General features: G+C 47.9%; 1 protein-coding gene across 1 annotated transcript in view; it reads left to right on the top strand.

Moving 5' to 3' along the window:
* The window catches only part of CACNA1G (calcium voltage-gated channel subunit alpha1 G), a 230784-nt gene that overhangs the window by 70002 nt on the left and 138736 nt on the right, over positions 1 to 22046 (top strand). Inside the window, exons 13-18 of the mRNA XM_019542480.1 lie at positions 2784 to 2877; positions 3867 to 4051; positions 5156 to 5602; positions 14240 to 14340; positions 16011 to 16134; positions 21259 to 21327. Of these exons, the coding sequence (XP_019398025.1) occupies positions 2784 to 2877; positions 3867 to 4051; positions 5156 to 5602; positions 14240 to 14340; positions 16011 to 16134; positions 21259 to 21327 (1020 nt within the window). The remainder of the gene's footprint in view (positions 1 to 2783; positions 2878 to 3866; positions 4052 to 5155; positions 5603 to 14239; positions 14341 to 16010; positions 16135 to 21258; positions 21328 to 22046) is intronic.

Below are 22046 nucleotides of genomic sequence, written 5' to 3'. Positions count from 1 at the left end.
TCGACAGCCGCTCACCAAAGCAAGCATTTGGCTTGCACGTGCTTCCCGGGAGAGGGGTGGAGGGAGGGCGATGTTTTATGGGCAAGCGTGCCGAATACTTCCCTTCTTGCACGTGCTGCTCCTTGTTTCTCTGGAAGACCCGTCCACTCGTGCACATCAACTCCAGCCCCTCGAGCTGCGGGGGGCAGAGCAGAGACAGCTGCCAAAGACTGAAGGGACCTAGAATCAAGCGTGCTCATGGACACGTGTGTGTAACGGCACTGTGCTCTGGAGAAGTCGATGCTAGCACTGAGGCAGCGGCAAGGCCCACCGCCAGGTCAGCCAGATGACGTGGTCCAGCTGCTGGATGGCTCTGGCTTGTGTAATGTAGGAGATGGTCGTGGTCCCTCTCGGCCTTTCCATTCGTGAATCTATTCAATCAAGTGAACCCAGCTGTGCCTCCCCTGCCCACTCACCCCCCTGCCTCCTCAGACATCTTTCTCTCTTTTTATTTTTCTCACTCCCTTTCTTTTCTGTCCTTTCCTAGAAGCTCTGCCTTATATCTTAGCACAAAAGCCCTTTGTATTGTATTCAGGCACATTTCTCTTGCCTTCTGTACGTGTTGGCTTATCCATGGTGCCATATGGTCCACCTCGGCATACTGTAATTGTTCACAAGGTTTTTAACTCCATGTTCTCTCATCAACCCTTTTCCATCCAGAAAGGCAAGCTGGGACCACGCGAACAGGTAATGGCCGCAGGCCCCTGCCGTGAGATGCTTGCTTGTAGCCGTCCTTCACGTGGCCCTTGTGCTCTTAAAGGGTGATGGTGTATTCTTCTACAGCAGGGGCGCTTCCCGTCTGAAAGAGATGGGGTTTGGTGCTGGGTGGGTGGCAAACAGAAAACCTCCTTTAGTCCTGCTTCTCCATATTCCTGTGCATTTCTAACAGCACCTGGTGTTGTCCCCTGGATGGTTACCGAATGTTTCAGAAATGCAACTTCAACCAGGCAAACTATTCCCATTGTTTATTGTTTTTTAATAACCCGTTAAAGAAAAGGGAGTAATTACTGGCAGGCCTGCTGACCGGAAAGAATTGGGTGGCTTTCCGGAAGGGAAGGGAAGGGAAGGGAAGGCCTGAAGCCAGCTGGAGTCCATGTTCCACCGAAGAGGCCGAGTTTGGAAAATCTGCCCAAATTAGCCAGCGTTCACTGAATATTCTTGCTCAGAAGGTATAGCCCTAGCACTTGAAAACTTTGCCTGTCCCGCAGGGTGGATTTCCTCAAATAACACAAGGCTCCTGCAGGACAAGAAGACATTTTACATGCCAGGGCTGTTTTTTCATTCCTTCTCTCTTGCCCTAATGGCGTTTCTCTGAGAGCCCATGGTCTGAGCGGAGCAAACCCTACCTATTTAGCAGGACCAAAGGAGGAGTGTGTTCCTCTGAGAAATTGGACCCAATCCTCGATTCTTTAGTCAGGCAATGCTCCTGTGGCTTTCAAGGTGGGTTTTGCCTGAATTAAGGAGCACCATCCTGGGTCCTGTATTGCATATCGCCTCCTGCAGTCTGCTACTTTGGCACTTTCCTCTTGGCTGGGGCCTTCAGCTACCAAGTCTCTCTCCAAGCACCAAACTTCATCAGGGCTCTTAGTAGCACAGCTTGGTGTTCACTGTAGATGTTGGGGTCTCTTATGCACCTAGATTTTCCCTGGCTTCTCTCCTGTCGCTGCATTGACCTACCCACCCCCCTTCCCACTTTCCCTGCAGTATACATCGTACCAGTGGATGGTGTCCTCTGCCAGAATAGTGGCTTCATTGGAAAAGGAGCCCCTCTTCAGATGGAAATAATTCTGGCAAGCTCCATTTCCAGCTGATGTATTCTGATCACACCACCCCCCATGTGCCTTTCCTCAGTGCCAATGGACAGAATGGAAGAGGGCTGGGCAGGGAAGGCCTTGACTGGGTCTGTATAAGTTGTCAGTAATTCCTGAGTTGTGGATTTGACAGAGCACGATGAGCAAGGGAAATAGTAAGCAATGGTGGTAAAACTAGTAACGCAGCTTTGCAGAGGGGCTCAAGGTGGCTCGTGGATACGTTGCTGGTGTCAAGCCGTCATCAGACTGGGAGATCCCACCACCGGCATTCTGAATTGTTCAGTGGGACCCAAGTAAGCCCCCTAAATAAAAGCATCTGTTGTATTTTATAGCATTGAGATAAATAGCCATACTGGCTATTTATCCCCTTGTCATATTTTATATCGTTGTCCTTCATTGGATCTCCAAGTGCTCCTAGGGCATCCTGAACCATTTCAGTGGCATGCATCCATTATCTGCTGAGTCCTGTAGGCCCAATCCTGTATGCCTCTTGCTGAAGTTTGGATCGTTTCATCCAAACTTCAGTGAAAAGAGTCGTGTGAGTGCCTGCCCAGCTGTAATGGGTCCTAATTGGCAACGCTGGTGTCGAGAACAGATGAGGATTTGGTTTTCATCCAGTGGGCTGTTCACTAGATCTATGTCCTTTCCCTAGTGTCTGGCCAGCGTGGGACTGCAGCAGGACAAGCCAAGTTATCTTTCTTTGCCTCTGCCTCCTGGGCACTTTCAGAGGCGGCAAGTCTACCCTTTAGGAGAGTAGTTCTGTGGTATAAATATGTGCATGCCTCATTCTGTGGAAGGTGATGTCCCATTGTGGTACCAGTTCCAGTGGATCACTAGGTGTGGTGTTGGAGATGGGATCCAGTGTTCAGCAGGGGTGTCCCGGCTGCACATTGTCATTTATCCCAGTCGCTAAGCTGCTGTGTTTTGCTCTAGGGAGAGGTATCTAAGTCTGATTCGGAGGGGGATGTTTTCCCCCCAAGCCTGGAAGAAGAGGGTGGACTGAAGAAACACTTGTCAAACCCAGCCTGTAAGTAATGGCCCTGGTGACCAGCCTTTCTAGGGCAATGTCACTTTGGTATGAAAAATTGTGTGTCCAGGAAGGTAAAGCTTATCTTAGGAGAGTGTTTGAGAAGTAATCAGGCCCCTTCTGACTCCATGAAGTTACAGTGGACTTCAGATATGAGGTACAGGTCACGAATGAAAGGCAAACAGATGCAGTAGTGTTAGAGACCATCATCTCCCAGTAAAACTGAAGATCCAGCTTTGATGCTATATACAATATAATATGTAGGGTTGATAATGAGAGAGGGCAGCAGCAGAGAGCTGCTGCGTGCAGTTACTCCCCAGATGGTTGCCACATCTGTGATGCTCAGACAGGGCAGAGGGAGTGGTCAAAATGACCTTGCAGTAAGGGAGGTTTCTTGCCTGCAAGATAGAGGATGTCAGGAGATGGGGAGAGTCAGAGCTCAGGGGAAGGGGAAGAAACTTGAAGCCAGACACCGTGCTCAGGCAGGTGAAGTGAAGGAGTGTAGATAAAGAAGTAGTGATGGAGAACAGAACGGGAAGGCTGGGGAAGAGGGGGTGTAAAAGAGCTCTTGGAGAAGGGAAACTTTGGGGAGCAAAGCCTAGCAGATTATGAAAGAGATTTCAGAAATGCAGGGGGTTGGAGAGAGGCCTGTGTAGCAGATTGGTACTTGCATAGCAACAGATTGGCAATCCCGAGTCTGTGCTTGCACACTTACACTCCATCAGTTGAATTCGAACCCCCGAGTACTGCAACTTCTGATCCAAAACTTCAACAGAAGCCCCACCTGCCACTCATTCATTACAAACCCTTTTTGGCATTGAATGAAAACCAGCTCCTCTGTGATGGCGTTGGCCTCTGTCCTCTCGATGTTCTGATTAGAAAGGGCTTTTTTAGTGTTGCCGCCCATTTAGTCAGCCCCAGGCATGAGTTCAATGCGTCATTTTTGGTTCCTAGGGCAGCAGTATCTGATACCTCCTTGTTTCTTCCAGTGATGGCCTTGAGTGACCACCCCGAACTGAAGAAAAGTCTGACTCCACCCCTCATCATACACACAGCTGCCACCCCAATGCCAATGCCAAAGAGTGCCATGTTTGGAGATGCAGCTCAAGGCTATGAGTCTCGCCGGGCCAGCAGCGTCTCCATGGATCCCAGTGCCCACGAACTCAAATCTCCGGTAGGCACATCATATTCTCTGTTCCCCTTTGTGATTGCTTCATTTCCACTTGGTTTTTATGTCAGGGGCGGGCAAAATGTGGCCCTCCAGCCCATTCTATCCAGCCCGCGGGACCCCTAAAAAATTTGGAAAATTAATATTTTTCTGCCCCGGCTGCCTGTCACGCAGCCCTCGATGGCTTGCCAAAACTCAGTAAGCAGCCCTCCGCCTGAAATAGGATCTTGTGTAGATGCAACGAGGGGCACGTGTGCACAACAATTTAAAGCCGGTTAAATGCCTTTGCACCACTTTAATGGTGTTGGTGTTGGCACACGTCGGCACCCCTGGTTTATGTGGCCATCTGTCTAGGTATTCATTCTCCACTCACCACCTCAGTATCTTTAAGCCCGCCTGTTGAAAACGGGCAACGAGCTAGTATCAAAGGGCATGCGTAGATGAAACAGGGGCCCTAAATTTGAAGCGATGGGTTTTTAAAAACACCACTTCAATTTAGGGCCCTTTACACCCCCTTGTCATGCGCACACGCAAACTTACCTGCCTCTCCGGCGGCGGGGAAGGGAAGGGAGAGCAAGCTGCTGGTGGGTGAAGCGGTCCCTGGGCTGCAGGGGGGCTGCTGCTTCCCTCCGTAGCAGTGGTGCCCCCCCAGCAGTACCCACCTGCAGCCACGCAGCTTGGGTGGTCCCAAGGGACACCACAGCCACAGAGGGAAGCACTGGGCCCCCGCACAGCTCAGGCAGGCAGGCATGCTCCAGGGGAGGGGGAAAAAAAGTGAAAAATCAGGTTTGCCACTTCTTTTTTTTCTTTCTTTCTTTCCTGCATGGAGCCCAGTGCTTCGCTCCACAGCTGTAGGGCAGCAAACTAAAACTCGGAGGAGGAGTTTTAGTTTGCTGTGCCCCAAGTCACTTAAGGTTCGTTACGCGGCCGAATTTGCTACAGCGGCTGGAATTACTGTGCAATACGCCGCCGACGTGTGCCAACACCATTAAAGTGGTGTAAAGGCATTTAACCCACTTTAAATTGTCATGCGCACATGCCCCTCATTGCATCTACACAAGGCCAAAGACATGTGAGTTGATTCTCTCCATGTCCTTGTTCCTTCCTCAGTCCAGCATACGGAGCTCTCCTCACAGCCCCTGGAGTGCAGCCAGCAGCTGGAATAGTCGCCGGTCAAGCTGGAACAGCATTGGGCGAGCTCCCAGCCTAAAGCGCCGGGGCCAGAGCGGGGAACGCAAGTCGCTGCTATCTGGAGATGGGAAGGAGAGTTCAGAGGATGGGGAAAGCTCTGATGAGGAGCAGTCCAGTCGGGCCGGGAGCGTCAATGACTCTTTACCTCACCGCATGGGATCACTGGAAACGAAAGGCTCATTTGACCTCCAGGACACCTTGCAGGTGCCTTCCCTTTACCGAACCAGCAGCATGTACAGCAGCCGAACCTCTGCATCAGAGCATCAAGACTGCAATGGGAAAACTTCCGCAGGGGCCCTGTTACATCAGTTCCATTTGGATGATCCCAGACAAGACTGTGATGACTGTGATGACGAAGGCAACATGGTAAGCCAAAGCTAGCAGCTGTTTCTGCTTCTTGGTGTGCATGTTTGAACTGATGCCAGCTCCCCGAGGAGCACGGTGCTACAGAGCGCAAGCAGCTGTCCTCTGCAGGGTCTGTTTCTCACCTGCCTTCATGCACCAGACCAAAGAATACAGTGTAAACCGTGCATATGAGCTACAGCAGGCACCTGGGTTATGGGAGCCCACTTCCCCTGGCACCGCTTATACTGGTTGATGTTTCAGACTTCAGTGCCACGTCGCATTAGAGCTCTGAAGTAATCTTGGGCCCTTGGCTCTTCCTACCCTACCAAGTCCTATACATGTACACTGTGCTTTATGAAAGGACAAGTCATGGTCCTGGCCCTAGACACGTCAGGGTAGCCCTAGGCTGAGCACATCTGCCCCTCCACTTAGCCAACAAGAAGGCTCTATCCATTATCAGCCCCCACACAAAAGCATCCCTTCCGTAAATGTTCTCTTCCGTGGGCCTGAGATCTCTCGGTGCTTGTCAATTTGCAGCGGGCGAGGGGAGGAGAGCAGGGCAGAGGGGAGGTAAAGGTTGCAAACTGAAATTTTGGCTTTTGAATAATATTCTCAGTGCCAGGACAGGCAAAAATGTTGTTTGAGCGGTGGATGCACTTTGAAGGGGAGCGTGCAACACTTCTTGGTCTTGTAAACACCAGCTGCCCCCTCCCACACTATAGTTAGCTTGGATTGATGAGCTCCTGAGCTTCAGGGAAAGCCCAGTGATACCAGATATGAGGAACCTTACATTTTGCATGCTGCTTCTGGAGGACAAGTCCACCAGTGGGTATTAAATATGACGGCTAGTGGTGTGGCCTCCAGATTAGCACTTCCTAGGTCCCTGAATGCTGAAAGCTGTAGCAGAAGAGGGCAGCAGACCAGTGAGTCTGGATAGAACCTGCATAATATATAGTATTCCCCTTTAGCACTCTCTACTATTGTGAGATACAGGCTGCTGGGCTAGCGAGACCTGCGGCCAACCCGGTGAAGCACCGACATTTTTATGATGCGAGTCTGGGCTGCGTGTCTGGTTCAACTGGTTATACTTTTGTTTCCAGTTACACTGTATATGCAGAAGATATAACCTGGCTTATATGACTGTGTATTTCCCCTGTAACTTTGGGCTAAGTCAGTGCATGTGTGCCGGCTGGCCGTTGTGGAGAAGGGGAAGCGGGCAAGGTAGGAAGACAGGAAGGTACAGTCTCCAGAGCACTAGCAGAGGAGCTTCCTGGTGCTCCGCAATCCCAAGAGAGGTACCAGACAGACCAAGGTAGGGTCCAGTGCAGTGGGCCAAGGGCTTGCACATTGCTGGTCTTTCGATTATATCAATAGCATCTCTTTTTAATGAGAGAGCGTGATAATTTGCCCTTTTTCCAGCTACAAGGCTGAATTCTTCTCTGCGATAAAGCAGGGAATTTCTGTTGACATAAACAGGAGATGCAAGGGCAGAATTTGGTCCATTAGTCTCATGGAGACATTAGTCGCATAGAGGCAGCATTAAGCTTTGCATTAATTTCAAGATGAAGAGGCATTAGTCCAATAAGTGTCTCTCTTTCATAGGTCTGAAAAGTGCCACTTAGGAAATGGTAGCTAAAAAGCATGGCAGGGGGAGAAGGAAAATCAGCTGTAATTTTGAGCTGATTAGAGATGCGAAGTGCTGAAGAGTCATCTCCAGTTTTACATATTCCCCGGATCTGTGCTTTCAAATGAATGCCTGTAATTGCCACTAAGATGCCACCGCCCAATTTGTGTAAATGCCAGAGTAGTTTAAGCCACAGAGAAACTTCATCAGCACTAAATATGCAGCTAAAATACAAAGAAGTAAACTGTGAGCCAGCCTACACCTCATCCAGTGAAGCGAAGGGAATAGTAAGGGGCGAAGCCAGTGCCGCATTTGGCCTCTGGGCAATAAGCAGATGTAGAAGGCAACTAATGAAATAAAGATTTGCAGACAGGCTTTCCTACACAGTGATGATTTGGCTCAGCTTCTGGAGGAGCGCAGAAGGGCTCCTGGGATTCTACCTCCCAAAGCAGCACGAGTATAAATATGACACGAACATCTCATTTATTGCAAACTTTTCCAACACTCATCCCTGGCCTTTTCTATTATGTTAGCAAAGCCTGCATGGGGTTGCCAAGACTAAACAAGACCTTGAAACATCTTCCATGAGTAGAATTTCACTCCTCATCCAGAGAAACATGCTACAAACACCATGACACACAATAATCCGTGACGGCAATTTGCTAATAAAAAAAAAGCCTAAACCTTACATAGCTCAGCCAGAGGTCTAGTCTTTTCCTGTGCTGTGAGCCTGCCCTTGCTCTCAGACAGCTGGGTGAGCTCTGCAACCAGGTAAAATTAGTTTTCAAGAGAGAGAAATTGGCAATTAACTGTCATAACCTGATGAGATTTAGGGTAATGGCTTTCATGTTCCTGTCACAAATTGATGTGCCTGATGGACTCACCAGTTTTGTTTCCCTTGAGTATGATGGCATCGGGATTGATGCTGGTGATAAAAGTGCTTGCGTTGAGTCTCACGCTGAAGACAGAAAGGGCTGCGTGTGATTCATTGCCCAGGGCAGAAAATCCTGATCTGCAGGAAGGTGCCTAAAGGGCCAGACTAGCGGGGAGAGGAGCGCATTGGGCAGACACGATAGGGTTGACCGATGGGCCTTGTGAATGAGGAAGTCTTCCGAGACCTTGAATAATAGGTATTTCTAGCACCCAGTCAGCTCACAAGGCCTTGGTTGTCTTGCCAGGTAGGAAAAGGAATAGGTAGGGCAGGGGGGAAAGACCTCTCCTTTTCCCAACCACGAGGAAGACTAGGGCTGTGGGAGTCACCTTGCCAAAACAGGGGAGGATTTGCTTGCTTGCTCGGTTACTTTCCTTGGGCAGAATGACCGTGTATGGGATAAATTGCTGGAGGAAACCAGTGCTGTGGGTTGGAGGCGCCTTCATTTGGTGATGTTTTTTTTAATTGGCTTTTTAGTCCAGGCCTCGAGAGACCAGCAAACCTGATAGGATGGGCGGTGACCCAACTGCAGTCCGAGAAAGGAGATAAAACTTGTTGGTCACCCATACTTGGACAGGAAAAGGCATTGCACTAGCCAGTACCTGAAATGCTTACAGTTGGCTGGACGAGAGGCCACAGCACAGCACAAACGCTGGCTGGTCTACCGTCCTGGGCACTGAGAGCACTGAGTAACCAGCATGGCTGTGAAAGCACGTAGGCCTTGTGGCATTAGGATGAATGTTGATGAACAGTAATTGTTTTCCAAGCAACGAGAACAATACTGAAGCCTGAAAAGCCACAGATCATGGGCATATTTCAGTGTAGCTCATGAAGCTGTGAAAAGATCGATGCTGAAGGCCAACATTATTCCAAAGCACATACCAAGGAAAAGGAGAGGTTCTTCTGCCCAAAATAGCCACCAACCGGAAATCTGCTTTTTCAGAAAAAAATATCCTATTGCCTCTCGTATATGGATTCTCAGGATATCATTTTAACTGAGCGTTTTAACTTGATTCCTAACTTGCTACAAGACGAATTGCATTTTTAAGAAATGGAGGTTTAATTGCTCCTGAAAGAAGCATTATTAACATAATCAAAAGACCATACTCTTATTGCTAGCTTGGAGTCTTTTCATTCTGTCCTATTCAAAGCCAGATTTTTTTTTTCCCACCTTACCTGAAGCAAACAGTGTTAGGGATGCATTAGAGCGTGCAGGATCTCTTTCTTTACATCCTGCAGCTAATAAACCGGTAACCGCCTGCCAGGACTTTCTGAATCAGATTGTGTTTTGCATCTCTCAAATGAGACCTTTAAAAATGAAGCCTGTGTGCTTTCCATGTATATTAAGCTGCTCAGATACCATGGTGATCAGCAACTGAACACAGCATAAATGTTTGCTGTAAGCTGACTAAAGACCCTGCTTGTAGCAATGTTTCTAAGAGCTGGGTTCGCTCTGATGTACTTTTGCCAAAGTTTCTCTTGACTGCTTTGTTGCCTAGTGCTGTAGTAGTGGATCATCAGCTTGACTGATGTTCTTCCACCCTAGAAGTGGCTGCATTTCATGGCTGCTCTTGGTAACAGTTTGTAAACTTCTTTGAGGACCTGTGAGAAGTGCTATACAATTGCAAAATAAGAGTCATAGTTCTTTCCTCTTCTTTATTAGTTTTAGCCTTCCATAAAAACTCGGTTTCCTGTGCTTTGTCATGCTAAAACTTATGTACGTTGCAAATCACAAAACCCGAGTTACTAGGAAATAGCACTTAAATTAATGAAATAATACCAAGCCATCAGTTTCCTGAGCTCCCATTTCTGGTGGGACGTTTCTGGGGAGAGAGGGGGGACTATTTGGATCAAAATGACCCATGAGGGCTAAGTGGACACTTAATAAGTAAAGCTCAACAAGGACTCGCTGCTGGATGTATTTGATCACTTCTGCTCTGAAATAAAAAGAAGAGCAAGGGCTGAGTCTGAGCTCACACTGGTATCTGCACTCTGTCTGCAGTGAGTTTACACTGGCGTGTGTGAAACCAGAATGAAGTCCATTATCTCTTCTCCACAAAATACAACCACTTCTGTGCCTGATTGCACTGGTGCACATTTGGAATAAATCCACTCTGATCATGGCTTGCTATGACGCTGGATTTGTGCAGGCAGGACGGAGATGCAGATCTGACCTGAGATCTTTGCTGTTCAAATCTGCTGAGCCCGTTTTTTGTCACACATCAGCACACACGCCGGCTGTAAAATTTCCCCGTTCTTCAGACAAACAAACAAACAAAAAATCCCCTTTCATGTGAAACTAAATGACTGAAAACCAGGAGGGCAAGCGAGGGACCTACATAGTCTAAAACCAAGAGGCTCTTCAAACAGAGCCCCCTCCTCCCTCATGCCAAGTGCGAATCGTTCCATTTGCACTTTTACATCTGCTTTCATCTTTGGCTGTCTTGCACTATTTCTGTAACAGCAGATCAACACTCACAATGTTGTCTCAGCCTTCTCCTCCTAAATGTTTCGAATTAAATAACCAAGGCCCGAGACTCACAATACAGCTTTTAGCTTGCATTCAGGTCAGTTGTTAGACAGATAGGTATTCAGCAGATTTCTTTTCCTATAATAAAACTTGTATAGATCAGACTTTCTCCATTACCCCAAGAAGTGTATCAGTCATCTTCTAATGCTAACGTGCTTTCCTTCTTCTCTCCGAAGCACATTAATAAATGAAATTCCTAATCCAGGGTCTGTTTAGCAGTAGGTCTCGCCAGTGCAGCATGTGAAGGGTGCTCCGTTCCCTCTTTGATACACAAAGGAAATGCCATTTAATATCAGTGAGTTAGACATGCCCTTCCTCCACCGAATCAACCACTTGGGCATATATTTTGTTATCTGGGCGCAGCACCGAGTGCAGAGCAAATCTAACCTGGGCTAGCCAGCAGGGTTATGTGCATACCACTTTGTCTAAAATCATAGCAACTTAAATTCCTGTTTTTTCTCTTCATCCTTCTTCCCCATCTTAATCCATCCTGTCCAGGTGTGTTTTATGAACAAATGGATATGATTTAAACAACATAATTGATATATCTCTTTGAACATAATGCCAACGCAGGCAGCAATCAGGCTGATTGTAAGCAATGTTGTGTGTCTGGACCTTCCAGAGAAAGCACTTGATGGGAGTGAGTAGGCTGGAAGCATTGGTTTTTTATTTCACAAAAATTTACATTTGGCTCAAATTATCACTGGTGTAAATGGGGTAATCCCCTAGACTCCAGATTTACACCAGCATAGCAAGGAACAGAACATGGTCCTATCTGAGGAAACCATAGCTGGTGACTGGGGGATCTAAATCCCCACTGCTTATATTAAATAGAGGGACAGGCTGGAAGATCACTTTTCTCCTTTGTTGTCTGATTTAGCCTATGAACTGCTAGCTGCAACAATTAGATGAAACCCAAAATATCTTTGGCATTAAAAATTGGACAAAAGGAACATAAAGAAGCATTCTGTGCTGCTGACGCACTACCATTCACTACAAATCCCCAAGATAAATACCAGAACTGCTTTGAATAATAGAGACTTCTGGAATCCATCCAGCCTACAAACTGAAGTGGACCAATTGCAGCTATAACCCCATGCCTAGAGGCTGGGGTCACTAGCACTGGTCTGTCTAGAGCTCAAAGTAGGCACTGATATAATATATATATATATTTTTTTTAAATATCTGGATTATTAAACCAACTAGGCTAATACAAACCCATGGATGTGTGATTTGGAAAGGTGGGAGCTTTCCTGACTCTCTTCCTCCCCCTATGGGGGCAAAAATCGACTACAATGAATAAGTTATGAAACCTTCTTATATAGGGCTGGGGTGGGTGGAAGTGGGAATAAATCTAACTTTTCTTTATCAAAACCGTCCTCATTACCTTCAGAAGGTGGCTTGCAAAGGGTTCGGTTTGTCACCAGGCGTTTTCATTAAAACGGACACCACGCTTTCTATTACCTGTCTCTAATGAGACTCCTGGCTGAGTGCATAGAGGAACAGAAAGCATTTCACCCATTCCACTCAATTACCCTGACAGCTCTGGCTTTTACGTTCCAAACTACCTCCAATCGCTGAGCGTGCAGCTCGGGAGGCAGACGGCGTCTTCTGTCTAAAGCAGAAATGTTTACCCTCCTTTGTTTGATACCCTGTAGAGGGGGCTGCTGGAGGTGGCAGGGTCTACTGGGTAGGGCACCTCTCCGCTGGGTCAGCCACTCATCCTCTGGGCAAGCTTGAGCCGGGCATTGCGTTGGGAAATGGGTGCTCTGAGCATACCCACGGTGGAGGTGTTGCGCTCTGGCCTTCAGGGGCAGGTGCTATTCTAGTTGCTTTACAGGTGGTGCTACATAGGGGAAGATGCATGTGATGTTAGATTTGCATTTCACTTCCAGCCAGACACTAAGGGCCAAGCATCAAAGCCCATTGAGATTAATAGGCAGCCTCCCGTTAGCTCTCATGGACATAGGGCTAAGGCCCCTGAATCCATCCTCCACTCCTTCAGGCACCTTGACATTGCTGGAAAAGATGAGCATCTATCAGACTGTCTCTTCTACTACAGGATGGGCTCTAGTTCCAACAAGAATTGAATTCAGAGAGGTCCCAGGGCCTGTGTGGTGCAGAGGGTCAAGCTAAAGGCCTGCAGTGGTCCCTTCTGGCCTTCATAACCTTATAAATCTCAGTGTTGTGCTCATGGAGCAAAATGGAAGTCCTAGGCAATTCTTCCTAGTCCACACAGGTGCACTGTCTAGCAGGCAGAGGTGCTGGCTGCACTCATGGGAGCCCTCCAGGTTCTCTTTTTTTCTTTTTCCTCTTTTTTTTTTTTACATTACAATTAAACCTTAAAAGATTCCAGCAAGCATCTGTGAAGTAAGCAGAAGGCCTGCAGCTGACCAGGGCTGGTTTCTGGCTCTTCAGGCCAGGGCTAGTATATCTGCTTGTCCGGTCAGTCTGCTTCATGCCGGTGGTTCTCAGCTAGAGTGATGCGGCTTTCCCCACGCGGCTGGCAGCCATGGCACAGGCACTGCCACTGCACCCAGCTAGCAGTGCCCTGCATCCCACATGCACAGCCAGATCAGGAAGCTGATGCACACAGCATTACATTTACTAAAGCCAGCAGGAGTGCACACCCATGCCTCAGGCATGCCTGCCCTGGCTCTGTGCAGTGTCTGCAGGGCACGTTTAGCTGGCTGAAGCCACAGCAGCCGCCCTTCCGCAGTTGAGAGGCACTGAGGACAGCTGTGGTGGCACAGTAGTGGGTCCCGAGCAGAGGGCTGCCAAATTCAAAAGACTTGCAAGGGGTCTCTTGAATCTCAAAAGGTTGAGATCCACCGATGTGGGCCATATGCCATTATGGTGCCATGCAAAATAAAATGCTGAACCCCTGGAGCCCGACTAGGCCCTGTCAGTAGTCCTGGACTCTTGTGGGGCAAGCCTCCGTTCTTAGCTGCAGGGGTTTCCCCCCTTTCCCTCAGGAACGGCAGTCCCATACGTAGCGGGGTGACTGTTCAGCTGACAATTAGCATTGCTGACTGCTTAGCAAAGGCAATTCCCCCTTCCATACGCGCTGTGACTTCACCAAATATTGAAGGCCCATATAGATCACGTTTTCTCTTTAAAACGTGATCTCCAGGCGCGAGTGGTGATGGCAAGTGGCTGCTGGGCACAAGGCATGTCCATGCCGTGGCTTTCCTTGACTGTTTGTCCTCCCGCCCCTTTTACACAAGAGCACTTACGGCATCTCTGCACGTGGAGCCGCCCTGCTGCGCCACTAGGTATCATCAATCCATCTGTGAGGCACACAGCAGGGCCTGCCCACCCACGCTGACAATTTTATTCTTTTAACCTTGCCGTGCACACGAGACGTGACATTCAGGAATGACCTCCGCGTGCAGACCTGCCATGCTGCTGTGACAGCTCTGGATTGACGGGGCGGGGGAGAAATTAAGGTGTCTCGAGAGTTTCACGCTTGGTTATTTGGCTTGTCTGGGATTCAGACCATGGCGGATGGGTGTTGTAGTCGCTCAGAATAACTGATTACCGCTCGCTGTATAGCTGTTGTTGTTCTTTTAGAGCAAACGAGACCGTGCGAAGGCTTGGATACAGGCCCGTCTGCCCACCTGGTGCAAAGAGAGAGATTCTTGGTCTATCTACATCTTCGCTCCTCACTCTAAGTAAGGCAACTGCACCTCTGAATAGTAACAGTGCAATAACTACGGGTAACACTGAAGGTAACCAGGTACAGTGGGCCACGGTGCCCCGAGACCTCAAGGATCAGAGAAGTGGCTGCATGCTAGCCTGCCAGTTATGGGCCAGCTACGGCCATACAGGGCAGCTGTAAGTGGGTGGGAAGACTTTTTTTTTTTTCTGCAACGCAACTACATCACAGGGCTACTGTAAGCCCTGAGGTAGGGCATGTGAATAACAGAGGCAAAGATGGACCCAAAGCTCACAGCATAGCGGTGGGACATCCCTGTTCTCAGCTCAGAGAGCAGCCCTCTGCTCTAACCATTCATCAGGCCAGTTCAGCCCCTGGAACAGCCCAGTATTTAGAGGGTGCAAAAGTATTATAAAGCCACTTCTTCCCTCAGCCACATGCTTTGTCTCCTGGAGGCACAGCACAGCATATCAGCCTGGTTATTAACCATCAGCCCTCAAGGGCTGGTAAGCTGTATATAGCTCCACATCCTCTCTAAGGACAGAGGACTCTTCAATCTTAAGGGCTTGTGGGCACAAGCTGTAACTCCCAAATCAATAGCCAGATCCCAGGCATTGCTTCATTCAAACATGCTCTTTACTCATGAGAGAGAAAAGATGCCTATGAGAAGCTTTGCCATCATGGCACATTGGGAGGAGCTGTTTCCCTGCTGCCTGGGAAAGTTAAGTTGCATCCAAAAGGTCATGGGATCAGAGTCCTATTCTTGCCCTTCAGTCCATAATAGGCTGGCGGAGCTGCTCACACCCTGGTTTCTAAGAACATGAACCTGCATATGAAGACAGATGTGAAGTTCTGTTGGGAGCTCCTTAACTGGCCCTTTCTTCTACCTCTTCTGCATGCGAGTCGCACCCACTGCGATTGCCCTGGACACAGGTGCAGGAAATGCCTCTCCCTTACACAGGGAAACACGATGCCAAATTCTTTGGTCTTTCCCAAGTTCAGCTGCTACACGGCCACATGGCGTCAGTGCCATGATACAAATACTCATGCCATGCTCCAGCTATTCTTGGGGGCCACCTCCCATTTTAGGGTGAATAAGCTCAGATCACTCTTATAGCTCATTCATACAGAGATTACCTGGATTTTCACAAACCACCTCTGAGAAACGTAATACCTTATTATAAAACCTGGGTCGGTGTATGGCCATCTGCCACACTGTGTAGCTTCTGTTCTTCTGCATGGAGTTTAATAGCATGCCATACTGGAATGGAGTTAATTTTCTAACTAGAGGCAGGGATAGACCAGACCTCCAAAGTCCTTGATTGCAAGGACAAGGGGGGCACTGAAATCCAAAGTTGACTAGATAGTCTCAGCTTTGCAAATGCCTGCTCTCTCAACCATGAGCCAAGTCAACCAGACCCAGCCAACCACCCTTGAACATTGTGTTGTTCCTGGCCTGTAGCCGTCTATTGTGGCTTGAGCCGTTATCTGTTCAGACTGAGAAATATCTGCTAACACCAACAGCTGCCCTAGGGAGGGAGTTGGGAGGTTGTAACGCCTCTGCTTGTCAAACAGAAAGTTCAGTTCTTATGCCATGCATAAAATGGATGCTTTGACAGGAGTATCTTCATCTCCGGCCAGTCAGTTGTTAACAGCTAGTGTGTTTGTGTTGTTTTTTCTGAGCAGATTCCGTCTGATGTGCAATAAAATCATCACTCACAAGATGTTTGATCATGTCGTCTTGGTTATCATTTTCCTGAACTGCATCACCATTGCTATGGAACGGCCAAAAATTGAGCCCCACAGTGCTGTAAGTATCAGACCTGCCCTGCAGATTAACGTTTTCCTCTGCATTATTGCATTTATAGCGGAGCCATCAAAGCTCAAGTCGCATTGCCCTGTGTCTTGCTGTCCTGGCTCTTGGCTTCAGTTTGCCTATGGAAACAGGTGGTCACATTGTGAGCCCATGTGTGGCCACGGTGACATAATTGCCATGCCAGTTGACACCAACTGTGGATTTGGTCCCACGTTCCAGGCAGGGGGGAATCTAATCCGTAGGTGCCAGCAGGTGCTTTGAACCTCACTGCCACTGTGCTTGGACCCCAAGCCTTATCTATGAGACTGGAGAAGGATTTCCACCCCCAAGTGGAAAAGTGTAATAGTGGACAGCCAACGCTGGGGCTCCATACCTGCTGCTGGGAGTGCAAGTGATAAGGACAATCCCTGCACTGGTCTTGGGGGATGTAGTCACCCTTTGTGCTTATCTTCGTGAGTAAGACCAGTCCTCAAGCTTTAACGTAGCACTTACTGGACAACTGTGCAGAGAATATCACCAGGGCCATGGCAGTGTCTGGGAGCTTTAAGGCACCTCCATGCGCTGTCCCTCCCTCACATTCCTTGCACTGTGGCTGCGTCCGAGGGTCTGGTCCCACCTGTTTGTGATTTGCTGTTGACGGTTGATCCACAGGAAATCCATCCCGTCTGCGTGTCATTAATTTACCTTTGCAGCACACGCTTGACATGGACTTTGTGAGGCTGTAGATAGACAAGAGTTCTTTTAGGTTTTCAGGCCTTTGCCCTCACCAAAGCCCCTGCACCTCATTCTGAAAGATAAAGAAGTGCTTATTTGCCATGGAAGACACCAAGGCTTCCCCTTTTAATATCCCAGTTCTCCAGTCACAATCAGATTGTTTTTAATACATGACATAACCATGACATCTGTCTCAATTTTCTTCTCCAATAAACAGTCAGACACTTTTACTCTCTCGACGCAATGTTAGTTCCTTCCATCTGTTCTGCACTAGCGTGCATGTGTGGTGGGAAGAGAAAGGGAGAAGCTGATCATTTGGTACTTTTTCTCTCCCCTTTGTCTATCATCTTTGTTGTGACATGAGCAAATTGAATTGATATATGCAGTGTAATTCCATTTCCCTGAACCATTTGTTTTAATAGATTGCATAATGATTTTTCAAACAAGATCTTCCTAACACCAGCTTCAATCAATCAAATGTGTAGTCTTCAGTTGCTCTTTTATTTTGGCATGGGTCATGGCTGAGATGCACGCTGGACTGTTTTTAACATATTGCACACGCCTGCTCATTTTGCAGTAATGGGGCCCGCTGATTACTCTTGGTGGACCTTAGAGTAAGATCTTAAAACAAAGGTCCTGTGCAGTCTTTGCATACAGTGCAATGTCCCTAACCCTCCACTTGAGAGAATAAGCTTTCTCCAAGTTTCTTAACCTGATTGTTTTTCTCACCGTCATGTAGTGTGTTGTGTAGCAATTGGCTATTTTGCCCTCCACCCCAAAAGTAGGGGTATCCTGTGATGAAATATATATGCAATATGTTACAAACCATCCAGCGTGCATCTCAGCCATGCCCCATGCCAAAATAAAAGAGCAACTGAAGGCTACATTTATATATGAAAGTATTCAAGTACTTTGCCATCTGTATATGGATATGTATATGTATATGTAGATGGCAAAGCACTTGAGTCCTTGAGGATACAGAGCTCCATATAACTGGAACCCAGATCATGTTGCCATCTATAAATATGAAAATCGAGTAGGCTTTTTAATATAGTTCTGGTAGAAGATCCAGTGCAAACCTCCCAGTTCACGCCAGCTGTGGTGGTGGCTTTTGTGGACCTGGATGGTTGGTGACCCACCGAGAGCTGGGCTGTGGCCAGCACAGTGCCATCAGATACAAGCAGCTTTTAGTCCGTCCCCACCCCCAGCTTGGGCTGCATCTGAATCTGTGCACCCAGAGGTGGAAGTGTGATCTGCTTGGGTTTAATGAGGCACCAAAGGCTCTGCTAAGCTGCAAAGCAGCCCTTGGCATAAAACAGGTCTTTTTTTTTTATAGATCAGGGTTTTGTTTATACCAGGCAGTGATGTTTTTTCCATAGCCATCTGCTGGCGAATGTAATAGGCTCATCGTTCAGGCTACAAGTTTTCGAACTCTTGTACTTCTGCTGTGCGGGATTTGGATCCCTTTGAAACTCTCAGATGAAACCACCCTTTTAATGAGAGCACGTCAGTGCTAGTCTCCATTAACTCACATTTGCAATGAATTTTGCTTGGCTGATTTGGATGCAGTACAAGCTATTTTGAGCTCCCAGCCGTTGTTTAACTTACAGGTGCCTTTTTCAACTTCTGTTTCGCATTAGATGGTGTCAGGGAGTCTGCTCGGACAGCTGCCATATATGTAAAGAAAGCGGGCTTGGGAAGGTCAGGCTTGCTGTGCTCGCATAAGCTCAGACAATTGCTCTTTCTGTGCGGGGCTAAAGAAGCTGTGGAAGCTGAGCGGCCTGAACAGCAAATGTCCTCAGGGGAATCACCCTGTGATTCCAGACATGTAACTCCCAAGAGTGGCAGTGGGTTTCATGGGTTTGGCAGAGGCTGAGCTTTCCAAAGTTGGCCAAGGAACTTGGTTGCCCAGCCCCAATTAAAGTTGATGGGAATTGCATGCTTACCACCTTGAGGCAATTTTGGAAATCTCTGCTACAGCTCTTTGTATTTTGGAGATGCCTAGGGAGCAAGATCAGGGGGTTCTCTGCTGTCCCACCTTTCTGAGGAGGTGTAAAGTACTCCCATATGGGCTTGACCTGGCTGAATCGTGCAGCAATCGGCCCAGATCCTTGGCTGCTCTAAATGAGGATAAGCTTCATTGAAGTTACACCAGCTGCAGATTTGGCCTATGGTGTTTGGGCACGTCCTTTCCAGTTCTGAATGGTTCTTTGGTCCAATGGCGTCTCCTTGGGCCCACCATTCACAGGTGCTCACACAGACAGGTGTTTTGTTGTCTTGGATGTCCACGGAGTGGTTGTTCCTTGTGTGACAGCCCAGGTAAGGGGCTACACAAGGGCCCAGGTAAGGACAAGCATTACAGCAATAGAGATGGAGAGGAGAAGCTGAAGTTTGAATGCTGTCCAAAAGGAAGAAATGAGAGGATTTGATGAGAATCTGGATGGAGGAGAGAGGAGTCAGTGAGGCCCAAGGTAGGGGGCTCTGGAAATGGAGACTACCCCAGGTGCGATCAGTGCTAAGGATGTTGCTAGGTTTTGGAGGCAATTTTGAAGTAGCAGGAGAGGATGGAGGAGAGGCTTCAGGCTCGGGGAGGTCCATCCAAGTATCGGCAGCGTTGGGGTGGGAACCGGGGGAGCTGAAACTGGTCATTTGGGGATCAAGATGACCTGGACAGAGGGCAGGATAGAGGATAAGGGAGTTGCCACAGGAGATGCTACTGGAGCAGCAAAAGGGAGCAGGGGAGTGAGGAGGGGTTCATGCAGCCCACCCCCATCCAACAAAGTTCATGCGTGGAAACCAAAATAGTTATTATAGCTTCAGTTGTTTAAAATAGTTGTGTTGTGCCATCCCGGGCCATGGATTTTCTAAATGCTTCTGGGCCATTCGCTCCCTGTCCCACTTATCGCTGGCCTGTCAGAGGAGGGGAGGCCATCTCTGGGCAGCAGGAGCTCCCTGTTTCAGAAGGGACAAGATATGGCCCATGGAGATTACCCTTTAAAACTGCAGCACATGTGCCAATAAAGGAGCATAATGTCCCTAATTGATTCTAGCTGCCATTACCCTTTTCTCTGCAGCCCCTAAAGCAGGTCTTTAGGCATCTGCGGACCTTGTTGAGTGGTATTTTATGTCACCCTCCAGTGAAGGTGGAGGATGTTTTCTCTCGCAGCTCATGTAATCACGTCTGGGCCCTTATGACTCGATTAATTATGGACACCAGCACAGAAACAAGCTACTTAGCGATTCCTATATCCCATTCAGTAAATCATGAGCTGGCAAGGGAGAGTTTCCATGGTGTTTTCTCTGGCTGCTCAAATTCCAGCTGGTTCTGAGAGAGAGCTCCATTTCTTAGAGGACGGCTCTGCAGGGAGCAGCAGAAATAAATCCAGAATCTCTGGCAGCGTTACAGCGAGACGTTTCCCTCGCATGTGTGCACGCGAGCTTTCCCCCTGCCAGCCCCCTCCCCTCCCCTGCTCCAGCTCTCCATTTCACCATACAGGCAATCAGAAATTGTACAGGAATTAGGGGAAAGTATAATTTATTTAATGAGCATCATTAAAGAGAGGTTTCCGCTGGTTACAGATAAGGAATCAGTCCACGTGTCTCATCTGCAATCACTAGCTACTTGCACAGAATAAATGCAGTGAGGAGAACATAGCCTAGTGATTACAGCAGGGAATTGGAGGTCCAGACCTCTGGGTTCTTCTCCTGGCTCTGCCTGTGGCCTTGTGCAAATGAATTAATCATTTTTGGGTATGATCCTCAGCTGGGGGAAATTGCTGTGGCTTTGTTGCCTATGATTTACCCCAGCTGAACACGGCTGGTCTTCCATCGCCTTTCTGCATAGGGAGTGCCTTATTTACTTAGCTTATCTGAGTGTTGGTAGGTTGATGGGGTTTAAGAAGTACTCTGGGGTCCGCTCGCAGACTTCTGCAAAGTTTTCATCATCAGAAAAGCTTCCCTGCTTCTCTCAAGCACCCACAATCATCTGAGCATCCTGGGAAGGATAAATGAATGGCATCATTCCTGGGGAAATGTATAATGGCCAAAAGGAGCATTGTAAGAGGGGCTTGCATGTGAGAGATGGGCGGTGTGGGTTTGGGTTGTTCTTTTTACTTATTTTCCCCCATCACCTGTGGTGAAGCTATAGCCCGTCCAGAAAGCTGGCAGCTGTCCCTGGTACTGACAGGCACAAGGGAACGTAGCAAAGGGGCCTTATAAACAACTTAAGTATTATCATATAAATATTTGGACTTTTTCTTCTTTGAGAGCAAACCATCCAAGACATATTTCAGCACAAAAGCAGAGCATTTAAGTAACCATCCAAATATATATCAGGAATTACAGCTTTGAAGGCTAGAGTGTTAAACATTGCCTCTCGTTTTCTTCTTTTTTTTGTTTTTATAGGAACGCATTTTCCTAACACTCTCCAACTACATCTTCACAGTAATCTTCCTGGCTGAGATGACAGTTAAGGTAAATGAAGCCAAAGAATAAGCCTGACTGTGCTACGTTAGCAACGTGTTATTACTTTGGAATTTGAAAACCTTTCCTCCCAGTTTTCCAGAGATCGGCATGTCCAAATCTGACTTACCTTGGGGAATAAGATGTAAACAGTTGTCCCCATTTTGAATAACAACTAACTCTCTACTACACACCTTATTTTGCACCAGAGTCATTCCACCGAAGTCCCCCCCTCGCCCCCGGTTTACTCTGCTGGGAGATGAGATGCCTCCACTCATCTCTCCATCCGCTCTCAAGAATGATTTTTAAGTACGTGCTTCACTTCAGCTACATGTCTGAGTCCCACTGACCTCAATGACATAAAAACCTGTATGGGCTTGTGCTGAGGCTGAAGGAACTGAAGCATGTATTTAAATAGTTCTTTGAATGGGAGCCACATTCAGACTCCAAGGACGGCAGGAATGTATTGCTCTCTCATGTAGTTCAGCTTACTTGAGAGCTATTGTGGTCTCATTTGGAAATATCCCCAGTTGTCTTTATTTGCAAACTTGATGGGCAGTGGCCACTAATGGTCAGCTGCTCTTGCCTTTCTCCCAGTAGCCTGAAGAAGTAACCATGTGATCAAACCTTTTGCGCAACACCTCAACAATATTAGAGTCACTTTTGCACAACTAGGTTTAGCTGCGTTAAAAATACATCAGCTGTTAAGGGACAATCTGGGATGTTTTTGC

This window comes from Crocodylus porosus, unplaced genomic scaffold (assembly GCF_001723895.1).
Source record: "Crocodylus porosus isolate Cpor-Errol unplaced genomic scaffold, CroPor_comp1, whole genome shotgun sequence".
In the NCBI taxonomy this organism is placed as follows: domain Eukaryota; kingdom Metazoa; phylum Chordata; order Crocodylia; family Crocodylidae; genus Crocodylus; species Crocodylus porosus.
The sequence above is the reverse complement of the archived record's forward strand: the minus strand, read 5'-3'. Positions and strand labels throughout refer to the sequence as shown.